This window comes from Abramis brama (assembly GCF_963993115.1).
Source record: "Abramis brama genome assembly, chromosome: 16".
Taxonomy (NCBI): Eukaryota; Metazoa; Chordata; class Actinopteri; order Cypriniformes; family Leuciscidae; genus Abramis; species Abramis brama.
This window is the reverse complement of record NC_139978.1, coordinates 2,872,707-2,893,435: the sequence shown is the minus strand read 5'-3', so window position 1 is coordinate 2,893,435 and position 20,729 is coordinate 2,872,707. Positions and strand designations below refer to the sequence as shown.

General features: G+C 40.8%; 1 protein-coding gene across 2 annotated transcripts in view; it reads right to left on the bottom strand.

Annotated features, from left to right (window-relative positions):
* Positions 1-546: 546 nt before the first annotated feature.
* The window catches only part of LOC311066059 (uncharacterized protein), a 44,032-nt gene continuing 23,849 nt past the window's right edge, over positions 547-20,729 (bottom strand). The window contains exons 7-18 of one of the 2 annotated variants that reach the window (XM_084087029.1): positions 19,772-19,831; positions 18,919-19,073; positions 18,720-18,788; positions 18,571-18,637; positions 14,708-14,889; positions 13,928-13,975; positions 13,804-13,849; positions 13,394-13,548; positions 12,155-12,217; positions 11,332-11,377; positions 10,262-10,369; positions 547-3,096 (exon numbers count right to left, since the gene is read on the bottom strand). In XM_084087029.1, coding sequence (XP_083943155.1) covers positions 2,252-3,096; positions 10,262-10,369; positions 11,332-11,377; positions 12,155-12,217; positions 13,394-13,548; positions 13,804-13,849; positions 13,928-13,975; positions 14,708-14,889; positions 18,571-18,637; positions 18,720-18,788; positions 18,919-19,073; positions 19,772-19,831 — 1,844 coding nt within the window. In that variant the 3' untranslated portion in view covers positions 547-2,251. The remainder of the gene's footprint in view (positions 3,097-10,261; positions 10,370-11,331; positions 11,378-12,154; positions 12,218-13,393; positions 13,549-13,803; positions 13,850-13,927; positions 13,976-14,707; positions 14,890-18,570; positions 18,638-18,719; positions 18,789-18,918; positions 19,074-19,771; positions 19,832-20,729) is intronic. The other variant, XM_084087030.1, reaches the window with a different exon arrangement.

Here is a 20,729-nt window from a genome sequence, read left to right as displayed (position 1 = left end):
CTTACTCTATCACTCCAAAACTGACCTCTGTCAAAAGTCTGTCAGCAGTTGTCCAAACCTAACGCATGTTAAACGAGAGTTTTGCGCTATTTTGCATAAACTTTGCATAATTGGTATGATAATCTCTCTGACGGCGGGACACACGTGACTCGTCTGAAGCATCGGACCGTTGAGAAAACCTGTTCGGTAGCATTTCACGAACATAACAGTTGTACACTGAACATTTATGATAATAGCTCGAGGGGAAATAGCTTTCTGACAGGATGTATAGATCCTGTGGCTTCAGGTCCATGTAACTTGCATTTAATGAATTTATATGCATTTTATGAAACATAAACATGCGCTCTTCCCGCTATACAGACACATTTGCATAGATTTTACTGTTGGTCAAATGGGTCCAAGATGGTTCCTGATTCTGTCAAAATAAAGATAACATCATTGTGACCACCCGAAAACTGCTTTACATCTTCTTCAGGTTGATTTGTTTGTTTTACAGACAGAGAGATAATTATACAGGGCTGTGGTGAAATAATAATCAGATAAATTGGAGTATGGATGTTTGGTGCATTTATTTATACTGATGAACAAATAAAAGTCTACATGCAGGTTTTTATACAAAAATAGAGATTTTCAGGTTTATTTGTATAGGATGAGGTCACTGTTCTTTCCTTGAGAGAGTGCTTATACTGAACGCTTCAGATGTCAGAAATGATCATATTTACAACATGAGTGCATGTGTGGACAGCATCATCATAATGTCATAATTACCAATAGGAAACTCTAGATTTTCTTTGAGACCAGAATTTACAGGTTGGGGGCTTTTCATTAATAAAAAAAACACACATCAGAAGATAAATTCTTCACATGCATTCATTTAACAGATGCTTTTATCCAAAGTGACTTACAAATGAGGAAATTCAACAAGCGGTTCATCTTAATAACATGAGAAGGAGTAACAATACATTAGGCTGAAATATTTAACTCATTTGATATTCCCAGTCAAAAATGACCGATCAATTGAATTGCTTGTAAATCTCTCCTTGTGCTATTATTATCACCAACTATTGGATTCAATCTTTTGTTCAACTTGTTTTCTTTCAATCAGCACAGGTTTTGCATGTGAAGGCCCTGATATTCTTCAAGTGAGATTGAAGAACGAACTGGTGTTTCGTTGGAAAAAAAAATCAGACCAAAATGAAGTTCGTTTGAAGTGTGAAACAGCTTGGTAAAGTGAAAAATTCACTCCAGCTGGTAAACACCTTTGAACTCCCATTGGTCAGTGGTGATGATGTAATAGGTGGGCGTGGCTCTGAGGCTCCGCCTTCTTTGAGGTGTAAATTGTCTCAGATTAATTTCTTCCATTCAGTCCATTGAAGTCAGATGTGAGTGAAAGCATGCACACTGAAAGCTGCTTTATAGAAGAAACTGAAGTTGTAATTCTAATTGAAAGCGACATTGACACTGTTTCATGTTTAATACTGTAAAGCTGCTGCTTTAAAGCAATCTATTGTATAAAGTTCTGTATGAATAAACGTGACGTGACTGAATTGCAGAGCAGGTGCAAACATATCCACATCACTATGATCAGATGCAAAGGTATTTCAAACTTCTTTTCACTCCTAAGCGAAGAACGAAAACCGTACTTCGCTGTGAGAATGTTTAATGTCTCTGCCGCCTGCTGGACGGACTGTGATGTTGCACTGAAATCTGCAGGTAACTCTCTGTCTGAATCACCTCTGCTTTGATCAGTCTGACAGTTTCTCATTCCTTCTGTGTGCCGACCAAGCAGCAACCTTCCAGTCTCTCTCTTGAATCCAACACTGAAGTGATTTAAACTGCAGTTCATCGACTGGCCACTAGAGACAGGCTCCAAAAGAGACTCAATCCCATAGACCCCCATGTTAAAATGCCCAACTTAACAGCAGGAAAAATATGTTTACAGCCTGGTGCAAAAAGTGGTTTTGGTCTATATAGCTAATTTTGCCCTTCATGACCAATGAGGGGGTAACACAATAATATTAAGCCTTAAAGTTCTGCATAATTAAGGGCGTGGCCACTTGAGTGACAGGTGGATTGCCGTTGATGTCACTACTAGCGTTTGTCTGCTGTTTGTTAGCGTCACATCACCTCAGCTAATCCGCCTCGCTGCACATTTTCGGTTATCCGGGAGTGACGCGCTGCCAAGATGGCGACGGCCGGCTCCGCCCACTTTAGGCTTCAAAAATGCTCTTCAGGAACCAACGAATGCATGCTACGAATTTATTGGCTCTGGCGCAGTCTTTTTCTTCCGACTCTCTTTTCTGGACAAGCACGATGTTACGACTTTACTTCTGCGCTTCTTTTGCCTCCACGTCTTTCGCTTCGTCCCACTCGTTACTTTCCGTGAGAAGCCAGGAACGAGTTTAGGGCTGTCGGTCGGCACAGGAAGCTTCGCCGCTAGCGTCGGCGCGAGCTGCCGAGACACGAAGAACGACAGTGCTTTGGACAGAAGACGTGGCCAACATCGCCATCTCGTGTTTGAGCCGGTCAGGTCTTGTATTAAAGATGAAAGGTCCTTCGGGAGGCAGTACTTCCGGACACACCGGAGCCGTTTCGGGATGAAAGTGTTATTGTTGTTGTTCTGGAAACTAATTAGCCTGAATCCCCGAGCGTAGCCATCGCTGCGTATTCCCATCCACAGACAGGACAGCGCAGCGTTAAACACAGGAGCTGTGATACACGACATCTCGATTGGTTTCTCCATGCATTCTTCCTCTTCTGCTTCTTCCTCTTCTTCTTCTTCTTCAACAGCACTGACCTTAGCCTTTCCTTCGCTGTTCCTCCATCTTAGATAAGCCCGATGTGCGTCAGGGCTCCAGGCGATCAGGACGAGCCCCCCGGCATTTTGAACGGCCCGACACTGACCGTACAGCCACGGCACGGGTCCCAGCTGAGCCAGTGAGGATTGTGGGTGGCACTGCATCCACTGCGCCAGCCTGACGTCCATACACAGCTCCCCCTGCAGGCCGGAGGCCAAACTGCACACTGCAGAGACGTGTGGCGAGCCGTTCGACGAGCACACAAGCAGCACGGGGCGTCGGTCAGCGCTACGCCACACTGAGGAAAGAAAGACATGTAATTATCCTTTCTAACACAGCATTAAAGCATTTTAAAGGTGACATATTATGCCCCTTTTCACAAGATCACAAGATGTAATATTAATCTCTGGTGTCCCCAGAATGTGTGTGTGAAATTTCAGCTCAAAATACTAGATCATTTATTATAGCTTGTCAAATTTGCCCCTTTTGGGTGTGAGCAAAAACATGCAGTTTTTGTGTGTGTCCCTTTAAATGCAAATGAGTTTTAGCTCCCCCTCCATTCAGAAGAGGGTGGAGCCTTTACACGAGCTTCAGAAACTCCGGCAATAACAAAACAGGCCAATCTCCCTCATCCAGAATCCCAGAATCACCAGGAGCGAGTGCAGCCTTACGGAGAGACTCAGGAAGAGCTTCTGGATGTTAGTGGAGACATTTCTGCAGTTGTTGTGGAGTTACACTGATCATCTCATCATCATGTTTAACTTCTCCACAAGTGTCCACAGTTCCTGAGGTCTTTATAAGACAGCGGTGACATGTTCTGGTCAATAGTGTTCAGTGCTCGTCTGAGCTCAACCACAGAACAGCTTCAGGCTTTGCTGGATCTTCATCAGTGCGTTAGAACTGGTCTATGTTGACGCGTGTGAAACCAAATGTCGGCTGGTGTGTGTAAACGTGCAGATTAAGGGCCGGTAATATTATAATAAGATCCTCTTCATACGCCAGAAGGAGAGCGAAATCTGATCGGCTTATTTTTTGACATGCTTTTTTGACATGACATGCATGAGAAAGGCTCACCAAAACAAAGTTACTGGGTTTCACTTTTCACGTTTTCTGTGTCTGTAGAAGCACCGATTATAGCACTTAAAGTCAGATTTTCATAATATGTCCCCTTTAAAACATTGGCACAAGGTGTACAGTAGTCAACATCTGAAGTGGATCAAAGAAGTTCATCAGAGTTGTCCTAAGACTAGAACGAGTATTGTTCAAAATTCATGTATAACTTTGATGAAAGGTTTTGATCCACTTCAAATGTTGAATACTGTATAAGTTAGTTTCTGACACTGCTCTCTACGGCCAGAAACATACACTCCCAGTCAAACGTTTTGGATCGATTAGTCTCCAAGGCTGCATTTATTTGATTAAAAATACAACAACAAAAAAACAGTAATATAACTACAGTGTAAATCATCTGTTTTCTATGTGAATATACAGTAAAGTGTAATTTATTCCTGTGATCAAAGCTGAATTTCCAGCATCATTACTCCAGTCTTCAGTGTCACATGATCCTTCAGAAATCACTCTAATATGATGATTTGATGATCAAGAAACATTTATGATTATTATCAATGTTGAAGACAGTTGTGTACATTTTTATTTCAGGATTCTTTGATGAATAGAAAGTTCAAAAGAACAGCATTTATCTGAAATGGAAAGCGTTTGTAACATTAAACACTACCGGTCAAAAGTTTGGTGTCAGTAAGAATCAATATTTTTATTCATCAAGGATGAGTTAAATTGATCAAAAGTTACAGTAAAGACATTTATAATGTTACAAAAGATTCTATTTCAGATAGATGCTGTTCTTTTGAGCTTTCTATTCATCAGAGAATCCAGAGAAAAAACTGTACACAACTGTTTTACACATTGATAATAATAATGAATGTTTCTTGAGCATCAAATCATCATATTAGAGTGATTTCTGAAGGATCTGAAGGAAAATTCAGCTTTGATCACAGGAATAAATTACATTTTAAAATATATTAAAATAGAAAACAGTTCTATTCTAATATGTCATAATATTTAAGAATATTACGGATTTTTTTGTATTTTTAATCAAATAAATGCAGCCTTGGTGAGCAGAAGAGACTCTTTTAAAAATATTAAAAATCTTACCGATCAAAGCTTTTGACTGGTAGTGTGTGTGAACACAGGCGCTTCTAAACCTTTATGGTACGGCGTTGCCATATGGCAACAATTAATTTCTACTCATTTCCTTTTTATTCAGGAAAAAGAAAACATAATAATAATAATAATAATAATAATAATAATAAATATATAAATATAAAAATATATATATATATTATATATATATATATATATATATATATATATATATATATATATATATATATATATATATATATATACAGTGAGGAAAATAAGTATTTGAACACCCTGCTATTTTGCAAGTTCTCCCACTTGGAATTCATGGAGGGGTCTGAAATTGTCATTGTAGGTGCATGTCCACTGTGAGAGACATAATCTAAAAAAAAAAATCCAGAAATCACAATATATGATTTTTTAACTATTTATTTGTATGATACAGCTGCAAATAAGTATTTGAACACCTGTCTATCAGCTAGAATTCTGACCCTCAAAGACCTGTTAGTCTGCCTTTAAAATGTCCACCTCCACTCCATTTATTATCCTAAATTAGATGCACCTGTTTGAGGTCGTTAGCTGCATAAAGACACCTGTCCACCCCATACAATCAGTAAGAATCCAACTACTAACATGGCCAAGACCAAAGAGCTGTCCAAAGACACTAGAGACAAAATTGTACACCTCCACAAGGCTGGAAAGGGCTACGGGGAAATTGCCAAGCAGCTTGGTGAAAAAAGGTCCACTGTTGGAGCAATCATTAGAAAATGGAAGAAGCTAAACATGACTGTCAATCTCCCTCGGACTGGGGCTCCATGCAAGATCTCACCTCGTGGGGTCTCAATGATCCTAAGAAAGGTGAGAAATCAGCCCAGAACTACACGGGAGGAGCTGGTCAATGACCTGAAAAGAGCTGGGACCACCGTTTCCAAGGTTACTGTTGGTAATACACTAAGACGTCATGGTTTGAAATCATGCATGGCACGGAAGGTTCCCCTGCTTAAACCAGCACATGTCAAGACCCGTCTTAAGTTTGCCAATGACCATTTGGATGATCCAGAGGAGTCATGGGAGAAAGTCATGTGGTCAGATGAGACCAAAATAGAACTTTTTGGTCATAATTCCACTAAACGTGTTTGGAGGAAGAAGAATGATGAGTACCATCCCAAGAACACCATCCCTACTGTGAAACATGGGGGTGGTAGCATCATGCTTTGGGGGTGTTTTTCTGCACATGGGACAGGGCGACTGCACTGTATTAAGGAGAGGATGACCGGGGCCATGTATTGCGAGATTTTGGGAAACAACCTCCTTCCCTCAGTTAGAGCATTGAAGATGGGTCGAGGCTGGGTCTTCCAACATGACAATGACCCGAAGCACACAGCCAGGATAACCAAGGAGTGGCTCTGTAAGAAGCATATCAAGGTTCTGGCGTGGCCTAGCCAGTCTCCAGACCTAAACCCAATAGAGAATCTTTGGAGGGAGCTCAAACTCCGTGTTTCTCAGCGACAGCCCAGAACCTGACTGATCTAGAGAAGATCTGTGTGGAGGAGTGGGCCAAAATCCCTCCTGCAGTGTGTGCAAACCTGGTGAAAAACTACAGGAAACGTTTGACCTCTGTAATTGCAAACAAAGGCTACTGTACCAAATATTAACATTGATTTTCTCAGGTGTTCAAATACTTATTTGCAGCTGTATCATACAAATAAATAGTTAAAAAATCATACATTGTGATTTCTGGATTTTTTTTTTTAGATTATGTCTCTCACAGTGGACATGCACCTAGATGACAATTTCAGACCCCTCCATGATTTCCAAGTGGGAGAACTTGCAAAATAGCAGGGTGTTCAAATACTTATTTTCCTCACTGTATATATATTCCACTATGGGAAATAAAAGGGCAGGCCTTAAGGTAGCCAATGATCTGCTGTTTTTAAGTCACATGACGTCTCAATCACCCTCACACAGACACCAGTTGAGGTGCTCCAGTCATTACTCTATTAACCTCGTTTCTGATCATCTCTTCTCACGGGAGATTTTTTTGCAGCATCTTTGATAAGTACATTTTTATTCACAAATCCACTTTGTCTAACATAGTTTTACTGTAAATTGAGAAAATATGCATGTTTCCACATGGCAACGCTGTACCACAGTGGAACTGCTGTAATGTATTTCCCCACTGGGATTTTTTCATAGGTAGTGGCATCAACAATATGATTGCAGTTATTTATTTATTTGAAGTGTTTATTGTAGTATAGTTGTATGCAGTGGTTAAATTGGGCCGGGGCTCTCCGGGGCTCAGCCCCGGCACATAAGCCTGCTCGTTTGCAGTCAGTTGCTTACTGGAAATTATGTCACATAAAATTTGATCAAAGTGATGCTTTTGAAAACATATTTCTGATTATAAATGAAAGATTTTGAAATGGCATGTCTATTTAGTCTCGGCGGAGCTGAGATGAGAACAATCGGGACACGGCCGTATTCTTGTTCAGTTGCTTAATCTCGTTGTCAGTCGACCATGATCGCGCACCGCTCGCGCATGCCATGCACATCTAGGTAGGCTACTTCTCAGAACTCCGACACGGATAAATGTACGCAGCAATAATGAATGTTCCTGGGAGATCCGTAGTTGCGCGGGATGTGGAAGCACGCAAAAGTTCCAGAACCTTCTATTGCCTTGAAAAAAAAAAAGAAAAAAAATCCCACGAGCTGCTGGCCGCCGCTGCAGCAGCAGATCAATTTTGTCAAGTTCAGCACAACGTTGGTTGTATAAACAGTGCCCTGCCTTGAATGACAAGGTAAGGAAAATATATTTGGCACATTGTGTGTGTGTGTGTGTGTGTCACCACTGATGCTTGGTTCACGGTGCGAACGATTGTTTTCTCCGCGTTTACTTTGTAGATCTGCAGATCTTGCACTCATCCATTTGTGAACTGCAAGTGAGCCTCCAGTGACAGGTTCTACTTTTCTAAAAGTGTCTACTTTTAAACAAACAATTCAAAATGAAAGAAAACAGACAGCTCTCTGCTTATGTAAGTTAATCAATTTGCATTTCTCTCTGGCGCGTTCACTTAACTTACAGCGAAGATCGCCAATCAGCATCGTCAACCTCATCTTTGCAGCCGACTGTGACAAAAAAAAACCCATTTGTTTATTAAACAATTAAAATGTGTGTGTGAATGTTGTTGCCGAGGGCACAGGAAATTGTAAATCCGGCTCTGGATCGGAGGTGTAAGCGCTCACTCCACAGACCAGGTAGGAAAATATCAGGGAAACTGAGGCTTGGTATTAGCCTACTCCAGACTTTATTCATAGGGATCGATTCGCCTATAATCTAATTTGTTTTTTAAGTAGCGTTGTTTGGCTTCATTATTAAGTTTGTAAGTACACGGTATAGCCAACTTTTTTTGTCACGGCCCATAACTTTTTCTCTTTCTTTCTCGGTGCCGGTGGAGACCGGTCGGCTACGCTACTACTTTATTCTGAACGCTTCTGCGTTGCCTCTAAAATGGCCGCCGTTACCCACAATGCATCATTCCATAACGTCTACGCCCGAGCTCTATAGGAATACTGGATTCTAAATCTCAAATAAATGCCACAATAAAAACCTCGGAGCAGAAATGAGGGCGAAACACCCAGAAACTCCTTAGGCTTTATGTGTCGTTCGCAGTATAAGGGTCTTTCCCTGCCATTAATGCTTGGATAACATGCCACGTCTCCTTCCATTAATAATAATAATGTCTAATGCGGTGGCTGTGATATTATATAAACCAACGTCCGTTGCCGTGATTTTTGGAATGACTTATCGCGAGAGAAAAAAGGACGTTTTAGTCGCATAACATCGGTTAATGGAAACGCCGTCATTTCACAATAGTTTTTTTTATCGATATTTAGATAATAGCGCAAAACATTTGCGCAAATCTGTAATGGAAACGCGGCTACGGACGCGCCGGCGAGTGAACCCCCGGACCCCCCTAGGGAGAGCCCCCCCACATAATAAATCCCAATTTAACCCCTGGTTGTATGCATGTATAAATAACAAACTGATTTCTTCATTTCAGAAAATGAATTCAGAAATATTTTACAGAAAAAGCAATAGTTGCTCTTCCATGTGATGAAGTAAAGGTGATGATACACAGGGCAACTTCTTGAGCAATGTTGCCGTCAACGGGCAACCAGATGAGACACAGGCCCACGACCCATCTGAATTATCCAGATATATATTTAGATATTTATATATATATATATATATATATATATATATATATATATTTAGATATATTTAGATATATTATTGGAAAGACTGCCCAAAAGAAGTTGCCCTGTGTACCATCACCTTAAAGATGAGTTAGCCAAATGATAGGAATTGAATGACAGGGATCTACTTATTTTTGGTTTGCATGAGTTCCAAGTATATAAATCTATAAATTTCTAAAAGAAATGTGCATTTAAATAGAAAAGAAAATCATAATTTTATAGAAAAAACGACTTTGACCATTTTCATTGTGGTACAGCATCGCCATATAGCAACGTTTCCCTAAGTACACCCCAAAAAACTTTTTTATTTTCAAAAATCTTTTTGATTTGTATGATTAAAGCATGTAATAAAAATGTAATAAAAATATATATTTCATGGTTAGAGCATAATGCATACCATAGAGGGTTAGCTACTGAGGGTGTGTGTTCACACTCGGCAGGTTTGGTCGGATTAAAATGAACTCTGGAGCGGATCCAACGCAACACAGACCAAAGACATGTAAATGTATGGGATTATTTTCCTGGTTTTACTCTCAGCATTGACGCTTTAAGAGGAGTTAAACGATGAGTGTTTCCTCTTCAGCTCTACATGCTGGAGAAACCGTTAAACTGTTGACAGATTCATCGCTAACTCCCTGAATAACACACCTGGTTCACGGATTCGCCAACACTTTACAATAAGGTTCATTAGTTAATGTAATACCTAACATGAACTAACCATGAGCAATACATTTGTTACAGTATTAGTTAATCTTTGTTAATGTTAGTTTATAAATATACAGCTGTTCAGTGTTAGTTCATGTTAGTTCATTAACTAATGTTAACAAATACAAACTTTGATTTTAATAACGTATTAATAAATGTTGATATTAATATTAACTAAGATATATAAATGCTGTAGAAGTATTGTTCATTCTTAGATCATGTTAACTACGGTATTTAACTAATAAACCTTATTGTAAAGTGTTACCAAGTATTTTAATATAACTCATGTAGAGTTGCTAGTTGCACAGAACATGTTCCTGATGCAGGAGCGTCAGACTGACCTGATGTGCTTCTTCTGATCAGCCAGCGTGTGAAGAACACCAGAAGAGTCAGCAGAGTCAGAAGAGTCAGAGACGCGCCGATCACGAGACCCCATCGCCTGTGTGTGACTGAGAACCAACATCATGATGAGTGTTTGTACCAGAGCTGCACAACATATCCAAATATGGGACCCTGGACCACAAAACCAGTCACATGGGTCAATTTATTTTAATTTGAGATGTATTCATCATCTGAAAGCTGAATAAATAAGCTTTCCATTGATTGGTTTGTTAGGATAGGACAATATTTGGCCGAGATTCAACTATTGAAAATCTGGAATCTGAGGGTGCAAAACAATCGAAACATTGAGAAAATCTCCTTTAAAGTTGTGCATTTATGTTGGCGATTGTGCTGCATTCACTCACAAAAATACATGTTTTATATATTTATGGAAGGAAATTTACAAAATATCTTCATGGAACATGATCTTTGCTTAATATCCTAATGATTTTTGGCATAAAAGAAAAATCAATAATTTTGACCCATATAATGTATTGTTGGCTATTGCCACAGATATACCCGTGCGACTCGAGACTGGAGACGTGATCCAGGGTCACATATATCGCAGATGTATATATCGCTATATGCATATCACAACGGCTTGCAATAACGGGTCATGAACTAAAGACAGAGAGAAAATCACTCACTCTCGGCTGAATAACTTCTGTAGCTTTAATGAGAATCAGGATATATGTAATTCATACAGTGAAAACTAAGCAGTGTTTATTTCTACATTTGATTATTGAGTTTGTGTTGTTTAATAACCCTAATGTAGGATAACCTGAACCCTGACCCCGAGGTTTACACTGATGCTAAAATAACACTTCTCATATACAGTAAAACACTGATGTTCACTGTCAGAAGTTTAGGGGTGTTTTCTCGTCACAAAAAGAATGTGAAACGCGCATGTAGGTTATATTATTTTAAATATATTTTTAAGATAATTTAAGTTTATTTTACACACTTTAAGCATTATCGTACCAAATATCGCATTATTCTTCAATATCGCGCAGGTTTAGTTTGTACTTACAGTCAGGGCAGATTATTCTTCTTCCATGGAGATCCAAGCGCCACACCTACACACACACACACACACACACACACACGGATTAAGTAACAGATTACTAGAATATTGTTTACCACATACTGTACAATTTACACTACTGTTATTTCGCATTTATATTTTCACTTCTGATTCGTTCAGACTAGGGGTGTAATAATATATCACATTACAAAAATTCTAAAATTCATCTGTATCATGTATAGTTCAGCTAAAATAAAAATTACTACAGCCGTCTATTAAACTACAGCCGTCAACATCTGAAGTGGATCAGAGACGTTCCTCAGAGATGTCCTCAGACTAGAACGGGCATGACTTTGATGAAAGGTTTTGATCCACTTCAAATGTTGACTACTGTACTATATATAATGTTGAATATAATGTATAATAATGCAATGTGGGAATATATCTAGTCAGAGTTCAAGCATATTCCTCTAAAATAATTCTGTATTTTCAGCTTCAGAATCATGAATATGTTTATTCTGGTGTCTCTATTGTCCTGTGCTTTGGGTTTCAGAATTAGCCTATTCATATCCACCCAGTAATACCACATTTAGCATTTTAATCAACAGTAAATGTTTTGTAAACCTTTTACCATATGTCTTGGAGTATGGCAATAACATAACAGTTCAGTATCGTGATGCGTATGGAACCGTGACACGAGGTCTCGTCACAGCCCAGCTCACACACACTGCAGTGTTCTTCGCAGGACACACACTGAATACTTCAGAAACAGTTCGAGTGCTGTGCTAGTGCGCCACATGTAGAGATGAACAGAGTTTAATATGATCACCTGCACACACAGTCCTGAGGAGAGGAAGGGGAAGCGCAGGCTCATCTCGGCGGCGCCCCCGTCCTGCGGACACCAGCATTACACCAGTGAGGATTATACAGGTTAGGCTATATACATATATATAGAGGATTATACACACTACCAGTCAAAAGCTTTGATCTGTAAGATTTTTAATGTTTTTAAAAGAAGTCTCTTCTGCTCACCAAGGCTGTATTTATTTAAAAAAATAATAATAATAATATTGTGAAATATTGTTCCAATGTAAATCAGCTGTTTTCTATGTGAATATACAGTAAAGTGTAATTTATTCAAAGCTGAATTTTCAGCATCATTACTCCAGTCTTCAGTGTCACATGATCCTTCAGAAATCACTCTAATATGATGATTAAGAAACGTTTAGGATTATTATTATCAATGTGTAAAACAGTTGTGATACATTTTTATTTCAGGATTCTTTGATGAATAGAAAGAACAGTATTTATCTGAAATATAATCTTTTGTAACATTTTAAATGTCTTTACTGTAACTTTTGATCAATTTAATTCATGCTTGATGAATACAAGTATTGATTTCTTTTATTTATTTCCCACAAAAAATAAACTAAAAATTCTTACTGTCCCCAAACTTTTGAACGGTAGTGTTTAATGTTACAAAAGCTTTCCATTTCAGATACATGCTTTTTTTTTTAAAGCCCCCCTGTGGTGTAAATCCAGCTTTTAATGTTGTTTATGTGTCTATGTGGTGTTTTTAATACGCTTTAAGACAAACCATGTGTAAATTCATAAGTCGACTCCATTGCTGAGTATTTTCTCCTTAAAACTGCAGTGAACCAAAGACAGTCTCAAAAACACGCTTTGAAATCGCTGGTGTTTCTGACGTCACAAACTACCTTGTAACCAATCAGATCAACGTGTGATCGTCAACCAGTGGATCTCTGAGCTGAGTGAGTGGAGGCGGGGCTCATTTGCATATTCATAGAACCACGCATACTAAATGAGGCAAGGGTGTCGAGTTACAGTCAAGATATTTTAAGGCATGAAGACATTTGTTTTCAAGGAAAAAACTTTTAAATATGTAATTTTGGTGATCAAAGATGAGTTTTAAGGGATAAAATGATTGACTACAGGGGGACTTTAAAAATAAAAGCCAAATTTTGGCAAATATATGACTTGTAATATATAAAGTAATCAATGTCTTTGCTCATAAGAAAGCACACAGGACAGGAAGACTCTCACTGACCAGCTGACGAGAGACGACGTGTCCTCGAGATGCACACGTGTCTTTATCTCTGACGCAGAGCTGAGCCGCAAACGAAGCGGCGACGTTAGACGTCAGGAACACATGCAGATGCAGAGATCCAGGAACCACAGTCACACTCCAGTCACACCGGCTCTCTGAGGAACATCAGCACACATCAGTCAGACGTACACACAGCAGACACGTGCTGAAACACCACAGTCACACTCCAGTCACACCGACTCTCTGAGGAACATCAGCACACATCAGTCAGACGTACACACAGCAGTCAGACGTACACACATCAGTCAGACGTACACACAGCAGTCAGACGTACACACATCAGTCAGACGTACACACAGCAGTCAGACGTACACACAGCAGACACGTGCTGAAACATGAGCGGTTCTCACCCGACTCGAAGGGACAGAAGACTCGCTGACTGCCGTTCAGAGAAAACTACAACACAAAGTATGCACACTTGAGAAACACACACACTTTTAATCATGCTTTAATGTGTGGTCGAGCGTGCATTACCTTCACACACATCTGAGGATGCTCATCTACAGCAGACACATTATATTTCTGTTGAAAAAGCAAAATGCATTCAGAATTTATATGTCGTGTTTCCCACTTCTATTTGTCTCTGTTTATGGAATGCCAAACCTGACATTATAATAAATAAATAAATACATAAATATACGAATAAATGTAAATAAATAAATAAATTAGTATTTATAACTTTATTTTCTTATTCATGTATAATTATATTTTTTCCACATTTTTTTTCATTTATTTATTTATGCATTTATTTCTGTCCACTTTTATTTATTTTCACATTTATTTAATGTATATATGTATTTATGTCTACATTTATTTATTTCCACATTTCTTCCTCTGTATGCTAATGAGGGGGGCGTTTCACTTCAGACACAGCAATATTTCTTTGTTTATTTATTTATGTTTTTTTATATTTCTTCATATATTTATTTATTTATGTATTTATTTTATTATTATGTCAGGTTTGGCATTTCACTTGTTTATGTAGGTATTGTTTGCTCCGCTTGGATTATGTATTATGTCTTTGTTAAGCGACCTTGAGGTCATGAAAGGCATTATATAAAAATATTAGGGCTGTGAAACGATTGCATATAATATATTTATATATAATTTATATTATATAGAAATAGAAATATTTTATATATAAATAATTTTTTCTTAAATATATACATGCATGTGTGTGTATTTATATATACAAAATAATTATACACAGACAGTACACACACTGCTCGAGATATTCATGGTTTCATCACGTACCAGTTTAGTCCCGTAGAGCGTGGCGTTGGGGGCGGGGACACAGTCAGAGATCTGCATGCCGATTCGCCAGCACAGAGAGACTGAGAGATCTGATTCTGATTGGTCGTCAGGACAGAGAGGCTCCCAATGCAGAACAGAGCCGAGGACTCTTGCTGAGCTGGAGGACAAGATCTCCCCGGCATCTGGAGGAGGAGTTCATGCCGTCAAACACACGCAAACACGACCTACACACACTGAGATCAGACTGTCAAACACGACCTACACACTGAGATCAGACTGTCAAACACGACCTACACACACTGAGATCAGCGACCTACACACACTGAGATCAGACTGTCAAACACGACCTACACACACTGAGATCAGACTGTCAAACACAACCTACACACACTGAGATCAGCGACCTACACACACTGAGATCAGACCTACACACACTGAGATCAGACTGTCAAACACGACCTACACACACTGAGATCAGACTGTCAAACACGACCTACACACACTGAGATCAGACTGTCAAACACGACCTACACACACTGAGATCAGACTGTCAAACACGACCTACACACACTGAGATCAGACTGTCAAACATGACCTACACACACTGAGATCAGACTGTCAAACACGACCTACACACACTGAGATCAGACCTACACACACTGAGATCAGACTGTCAAACATGACCTACACACACTGAGATCAGACTGTCAAACACGACCTACACACACTGAGATCAGACTGTCAAACACGACCTACACACACTGAGATCAGACTGTCAAACATGACCTACACACACTGAGATCAGACCTACACACACTGAGATCAGACCTACACACACTGAGATCAGACCTACACACACTGAGATCAGACTGTCAAACACGACCTACACACACTGAGATCAGACTGTCAAACACGACCTACACACACTGAGATCAGCGACCTACACACACTGAGATCAGACTGTCAAACACGACCTACACACACTGAGATCAGACTGTCAAACATGACCTACACACACTGAGATCAGACTGTCAAACATGACCTACACACACTGAGATCAGACTGTCAAACACGACCTACACACACTGAGATCAGACTGTCAAACACGACCTACACACACTGAGATCAGACTGTCAAACATGACCTACACACACTGAGATCAGACTGTCAAACACGACCTACACACACTGAGATCAGACTGTCAAACACGACCTACACACACTGAGATCAGACTGTCAAACATGACCTACACACACTGAGATCAGACTGTCAAACACGACCTACACACACTGAGATCAGACTGTCAAACACGACCTACACACACTGAGATCAGACTGTCAAACATGACCTACACACACTGAGATCAGACTGTCAAACACGACCTACACACACTGAGATCAGACCTACACACACTGAGATCAGACCTACACACACTGAGATCAGACCTACACACACTGAGATCAGACCTACACACACTGAGATCAGACCTACACACACTGAGATCAGACCTACACACACTGAGATCAGACTGTCAAACACGACCTACACACACTGAGATCAGCGACCTACACACACTGAGATCAGACTGTCAAACATGACCTACACACACTGAGATCAGACTGTCAAACATGACCTACACACACTGAGATCAGACTGTCAAACACGACCTACACACACTGAGATCAGACTGTCAAACACGACCTACACACACTGAGATCAGACTGTCAAACATGACCTACACACACTGAGATCAGACTGTCAAACACGACCTACACACACTGAGATCAGACCTACACACACTGAGATCAGACCTACACACACTGAGATCAGACCTACACACACTGAGATCAGACCTACACACACTGAGATCAGACCTACACACACTGAGATCAGACTGTCAAACACGACCTACACACACTGAGATCAGACTGTCAAACACGACCTACACACACTGAGATCAGCGACCTACACACACTGAGATCAGACTGTCAAACATGACCTACACACACTGAGATCAGACTGTCAAACACGACCTACACACACTGAGATCAGACTGTCAAACATGACCTACACACACTGAGATCAGACTGTCAAACACGACCTACACACTGAGATCAGACTGTCAAACACGACCTACACACACTGAGATCAGCGACCTACACACACTGAGATCAGACTGTCAAACACGACCTACACACACTGAGATCAGACTGTCAAACACGACCTACACACACTGAGATCAGACTGTCAAACACGACCTACACACACTGAGATCAGCGACCTACACACACTGAGATCAGACCTACACACACTGAGATCAGACTGTCAAACACGACCTACACACACTGAGATCAGACTGTCAAACACGACCTACACACACTGAGATCAGACTGTCAAACACGACCTACACACACTGAGATCAGACTGTCAAACACGACCTACACACACTGAGATCAGACTGTCAAACATGACCTACACACACTGAAATCAGACTGTCAAACACGACCTACACACACTGAGATCAGACCTACACACACTGAGATCAGACTGTCAAACACGACCTACACACACTGAGATCAGACTGTCAAACACGACCTACACACACTGAGATCAGACTGTCAAACACGACCTACACACACTGAGATCAGACTGTCAAACATGACCTACACACACTGAGATCAGACCTACACACACTGAGATCAGACTGTCAAACACGACCTACACACACTGAGATAAGACTGTCAAACACGACCTACACACACTGAGATCAGCGACCTACACACACTGAGATCAGACTGTCAAACACGACCTACACACACTGAGATCAGACTGTCAAACACGACCTACACACACTGAGATCAGACTGTCAAACATGACCTACACACACTGAGATCAGACTGTCAAACATGACCTACACACACTGAGATCAGACTGTCAAACACGACCTACACACACTGAGATCAGACCTACACACACTGAGATCAGACCTACACACACTGAGATCAGACCTACACACACTGAGATCAGACCTACACACACTGAGATCAGACCTACACACACTGAGATCAGACCTACACACACTGAGATCAGACTGTCAAACACGACCTACACACACTGAGATCAGCGACCTACACACACTGAGATCAGACTGTCAAACATGACCTACACACACTGAGATCAGACTGTCAAACATGACCTACACACACTGAGATCAGACTGTCAAACACGACCTACACACACTGAGATCAGACTGTCAAACACGACCTACACACACTGAGATCAGACTGTCAAACATGACCTACACACACTGAGATCAGACTGTCAAACACGACCTACACACACTGAGATCAGACTGTCAAACACAACATCACAGTCGGCATGAAGCGCGAGCCTTTTACTCCCTATCGTGATCCCTATCCTTAAAAGTGACTGATTCCAAACTCCACAATGCAGCAAATAGAGCTTCTCATGCGCACAAACATAAAAATATAGTAGTTCCCTTATATTATTTCATAATGGTCATTTCATCTGTCATCTTGAAAAAGTTTCACTGAGCTTGTTGCTGGGTTATTATAGTTATGGAAGTAAAATAATGACAAATGTTTTTGAAACAAAAAAGCTTGTTGAATTGCACTAATTAAACCGACCCTTGACCTCATTATAACCTTATCCCTAAAACCAAGTCTTGACCCTCAAACAGGCCTTTAAAGGCTCTCAGGAACTGAGGACCGGCCAACATGTCCTCACTTTACTCTCTCTGACCTCACTACAGTGGTCTAAAACTCAAACTGGTCCTCACAAAGATAGTTGTACAAGTACACACACACACACACACACACACACACACACACTAAAGGACTCACGTGGCAGTATTCTCTCTTTTAAAGGACAGTGTGTGACTCTTCTGGCATCAGGGCTTGTAAACCACAGCTGTGAATACAGTATAATGCAGATGTTACACATTACTAATGTTAGAAAAAAAGAGTTTGAAGAGTGTGTAAGAGCAGCACACCTGCACACACACACACGGAACCAGGTACGGGAAGCTCAGATTGACGCTTTGATTGACAGCCGGATCGATCTGCAACACAAACACGACTCTTCCATGACGGAAGAAGGAGGCAGAGATCGTTCGCTCCGAAACAGGGATTCAGATCCTTCACATGTTGCAATTACTTCTTGGTTTGGTTCATTTCTTTTATTTCACTCACCTTTGAAACACCAGAATGAAACACCTCACACTCCCGGTACAAATGTTTGTAGCACAGGCTGATCTTCACCATTCGATCTGTGTCCAGTCGCACAGTGAAGCGTTTATGATGTTCGTCCGCAGTGACACGGGCTTTAGGCACTGGATCCTCATCATCTGGGAAACACAAGTCAATGCAGTCAGTTAAGCATAAACTTCAAGAAACTTTGGACATTTATATTATAAAAGAGAGAGAGAGGGAGAGAGAGAGAGAGAGAGAGAGAGAGAGAGAGAGAGAGAGAGCGCGAGAAGGAGAGAGAGGGAGAGAGAGAGAGCAAGAGGGAGAGAGAGAGAGAGAGAGCGCGAGAAGGAGAGAGAGGGAGAGAGAGAGAGAGAGAGCGCGAGAAGGAGAGAGAGGGAGAGAGAGAGAGAGGGAGAGAGAGAGAGAGAGCGCGAGAAGGAGAGAGAGGGAGAGAGAGAGAGCGCGAGAAGGAGAGAGAGGGAGAGAGAGAGCAAGAGGGAGAGAGAGAGGGAGAGAGAGAGAGAGAGAGCGCGAGAAGGAGAGAGAGGGAGAGAGAGAGAGAGGGAGAGAGACAGAGAGAGCGCGAGAAGGAGAGAGAGAGAGAGAGCGCGAGAAGGAGAGAGAGGGAGAGAGAGAGAGCAAGAGGGAGAGAGAGAGGGAGAGAGAGAGAGAGAGAGAGCGCGAGAAGGAGAGAGAGGGAGAGAGAGAGAGCAAGAGGGGGAGAGAGAGGAGAGAGAGAGAGAGAGAGAGAGAGCGCGAGAAGGAGAGAGAGAGGGGAGAGAGAGAGGGAGAGAGAGAGAGAGAGAGAGAGAGAGAGAGCGCGCGAGAAGGAGAGAGAGAGGGAGAGAGAGACCTGTGGGCTTGTCATCACTGCGTTTATCATGGTCGTCCACAGAGACACTGGCTTCATAATCTGGTTAAAAACAGCAGATAGAAATGCTGAACTTTGGTGTGGTGCAGATTTTGGACATTTTTAGAGAGACAGAGAGATTAATATTCTGTTCGATTATTAATGTAAGATTGCAAAACTTTCTCAAAACCCACAAAATTCTGGACAAAAGTCAGATTGGTTTTCTGCCCAAACACAGAACATCTGACCACATCTACACCCTCCACACGATCATCGATAAACATGTTTACCAAAATAAGTCTAAAGTCTTCGCTTGTTTTATTGACTTTGACAAAGCTTTCGATTCGATCTGGCACGAAGGACTCTTCCTAAAACTACTGGAAAATGGGATTGGAGGGAAAACATTTGATCTGATAAACACCATGTATAAAAACAATACATGTGCTGTAAAAATAGGAAATAAACGAACAGAATTTTTCCCCCAAACTCAAGGAGTCAGACAAGGTTGCCCATTGAGCCCCACTCTATTTAACATCTATATAAATGAATTAGCCAAAGCCTTAAATAACTCCACTGCCCCCGGCCCAACCCTGACGGACTCAGAGGTCAGATGTCTCCTCTTTGCAGATGATTTAGTCATTCTGTCAAACACAAAAGAGGGACTACAACAGCTCCTCGACGTCGTAGAGACATTCAGTCAAACGTGGGCTCTCACAATTAACTTAGCTAAAACAAAAATAATGATTTTTCAAAATAGATCCAGATGTAGGGAAAATAAATACGTCTTCAGAGCAGGAAACCAAGTCCTCCAACACACCCACGAATACACACATCTGGGACTAAAACTGAGTTCAACAGGGAACTTTAATCTGGCTGTGAATGAACTGAAAGCAAAAGCAATGAGAATCTTCTACATCATTAAAAATACTATTCGACATGAAATTCCAATTCAAACCTGGCT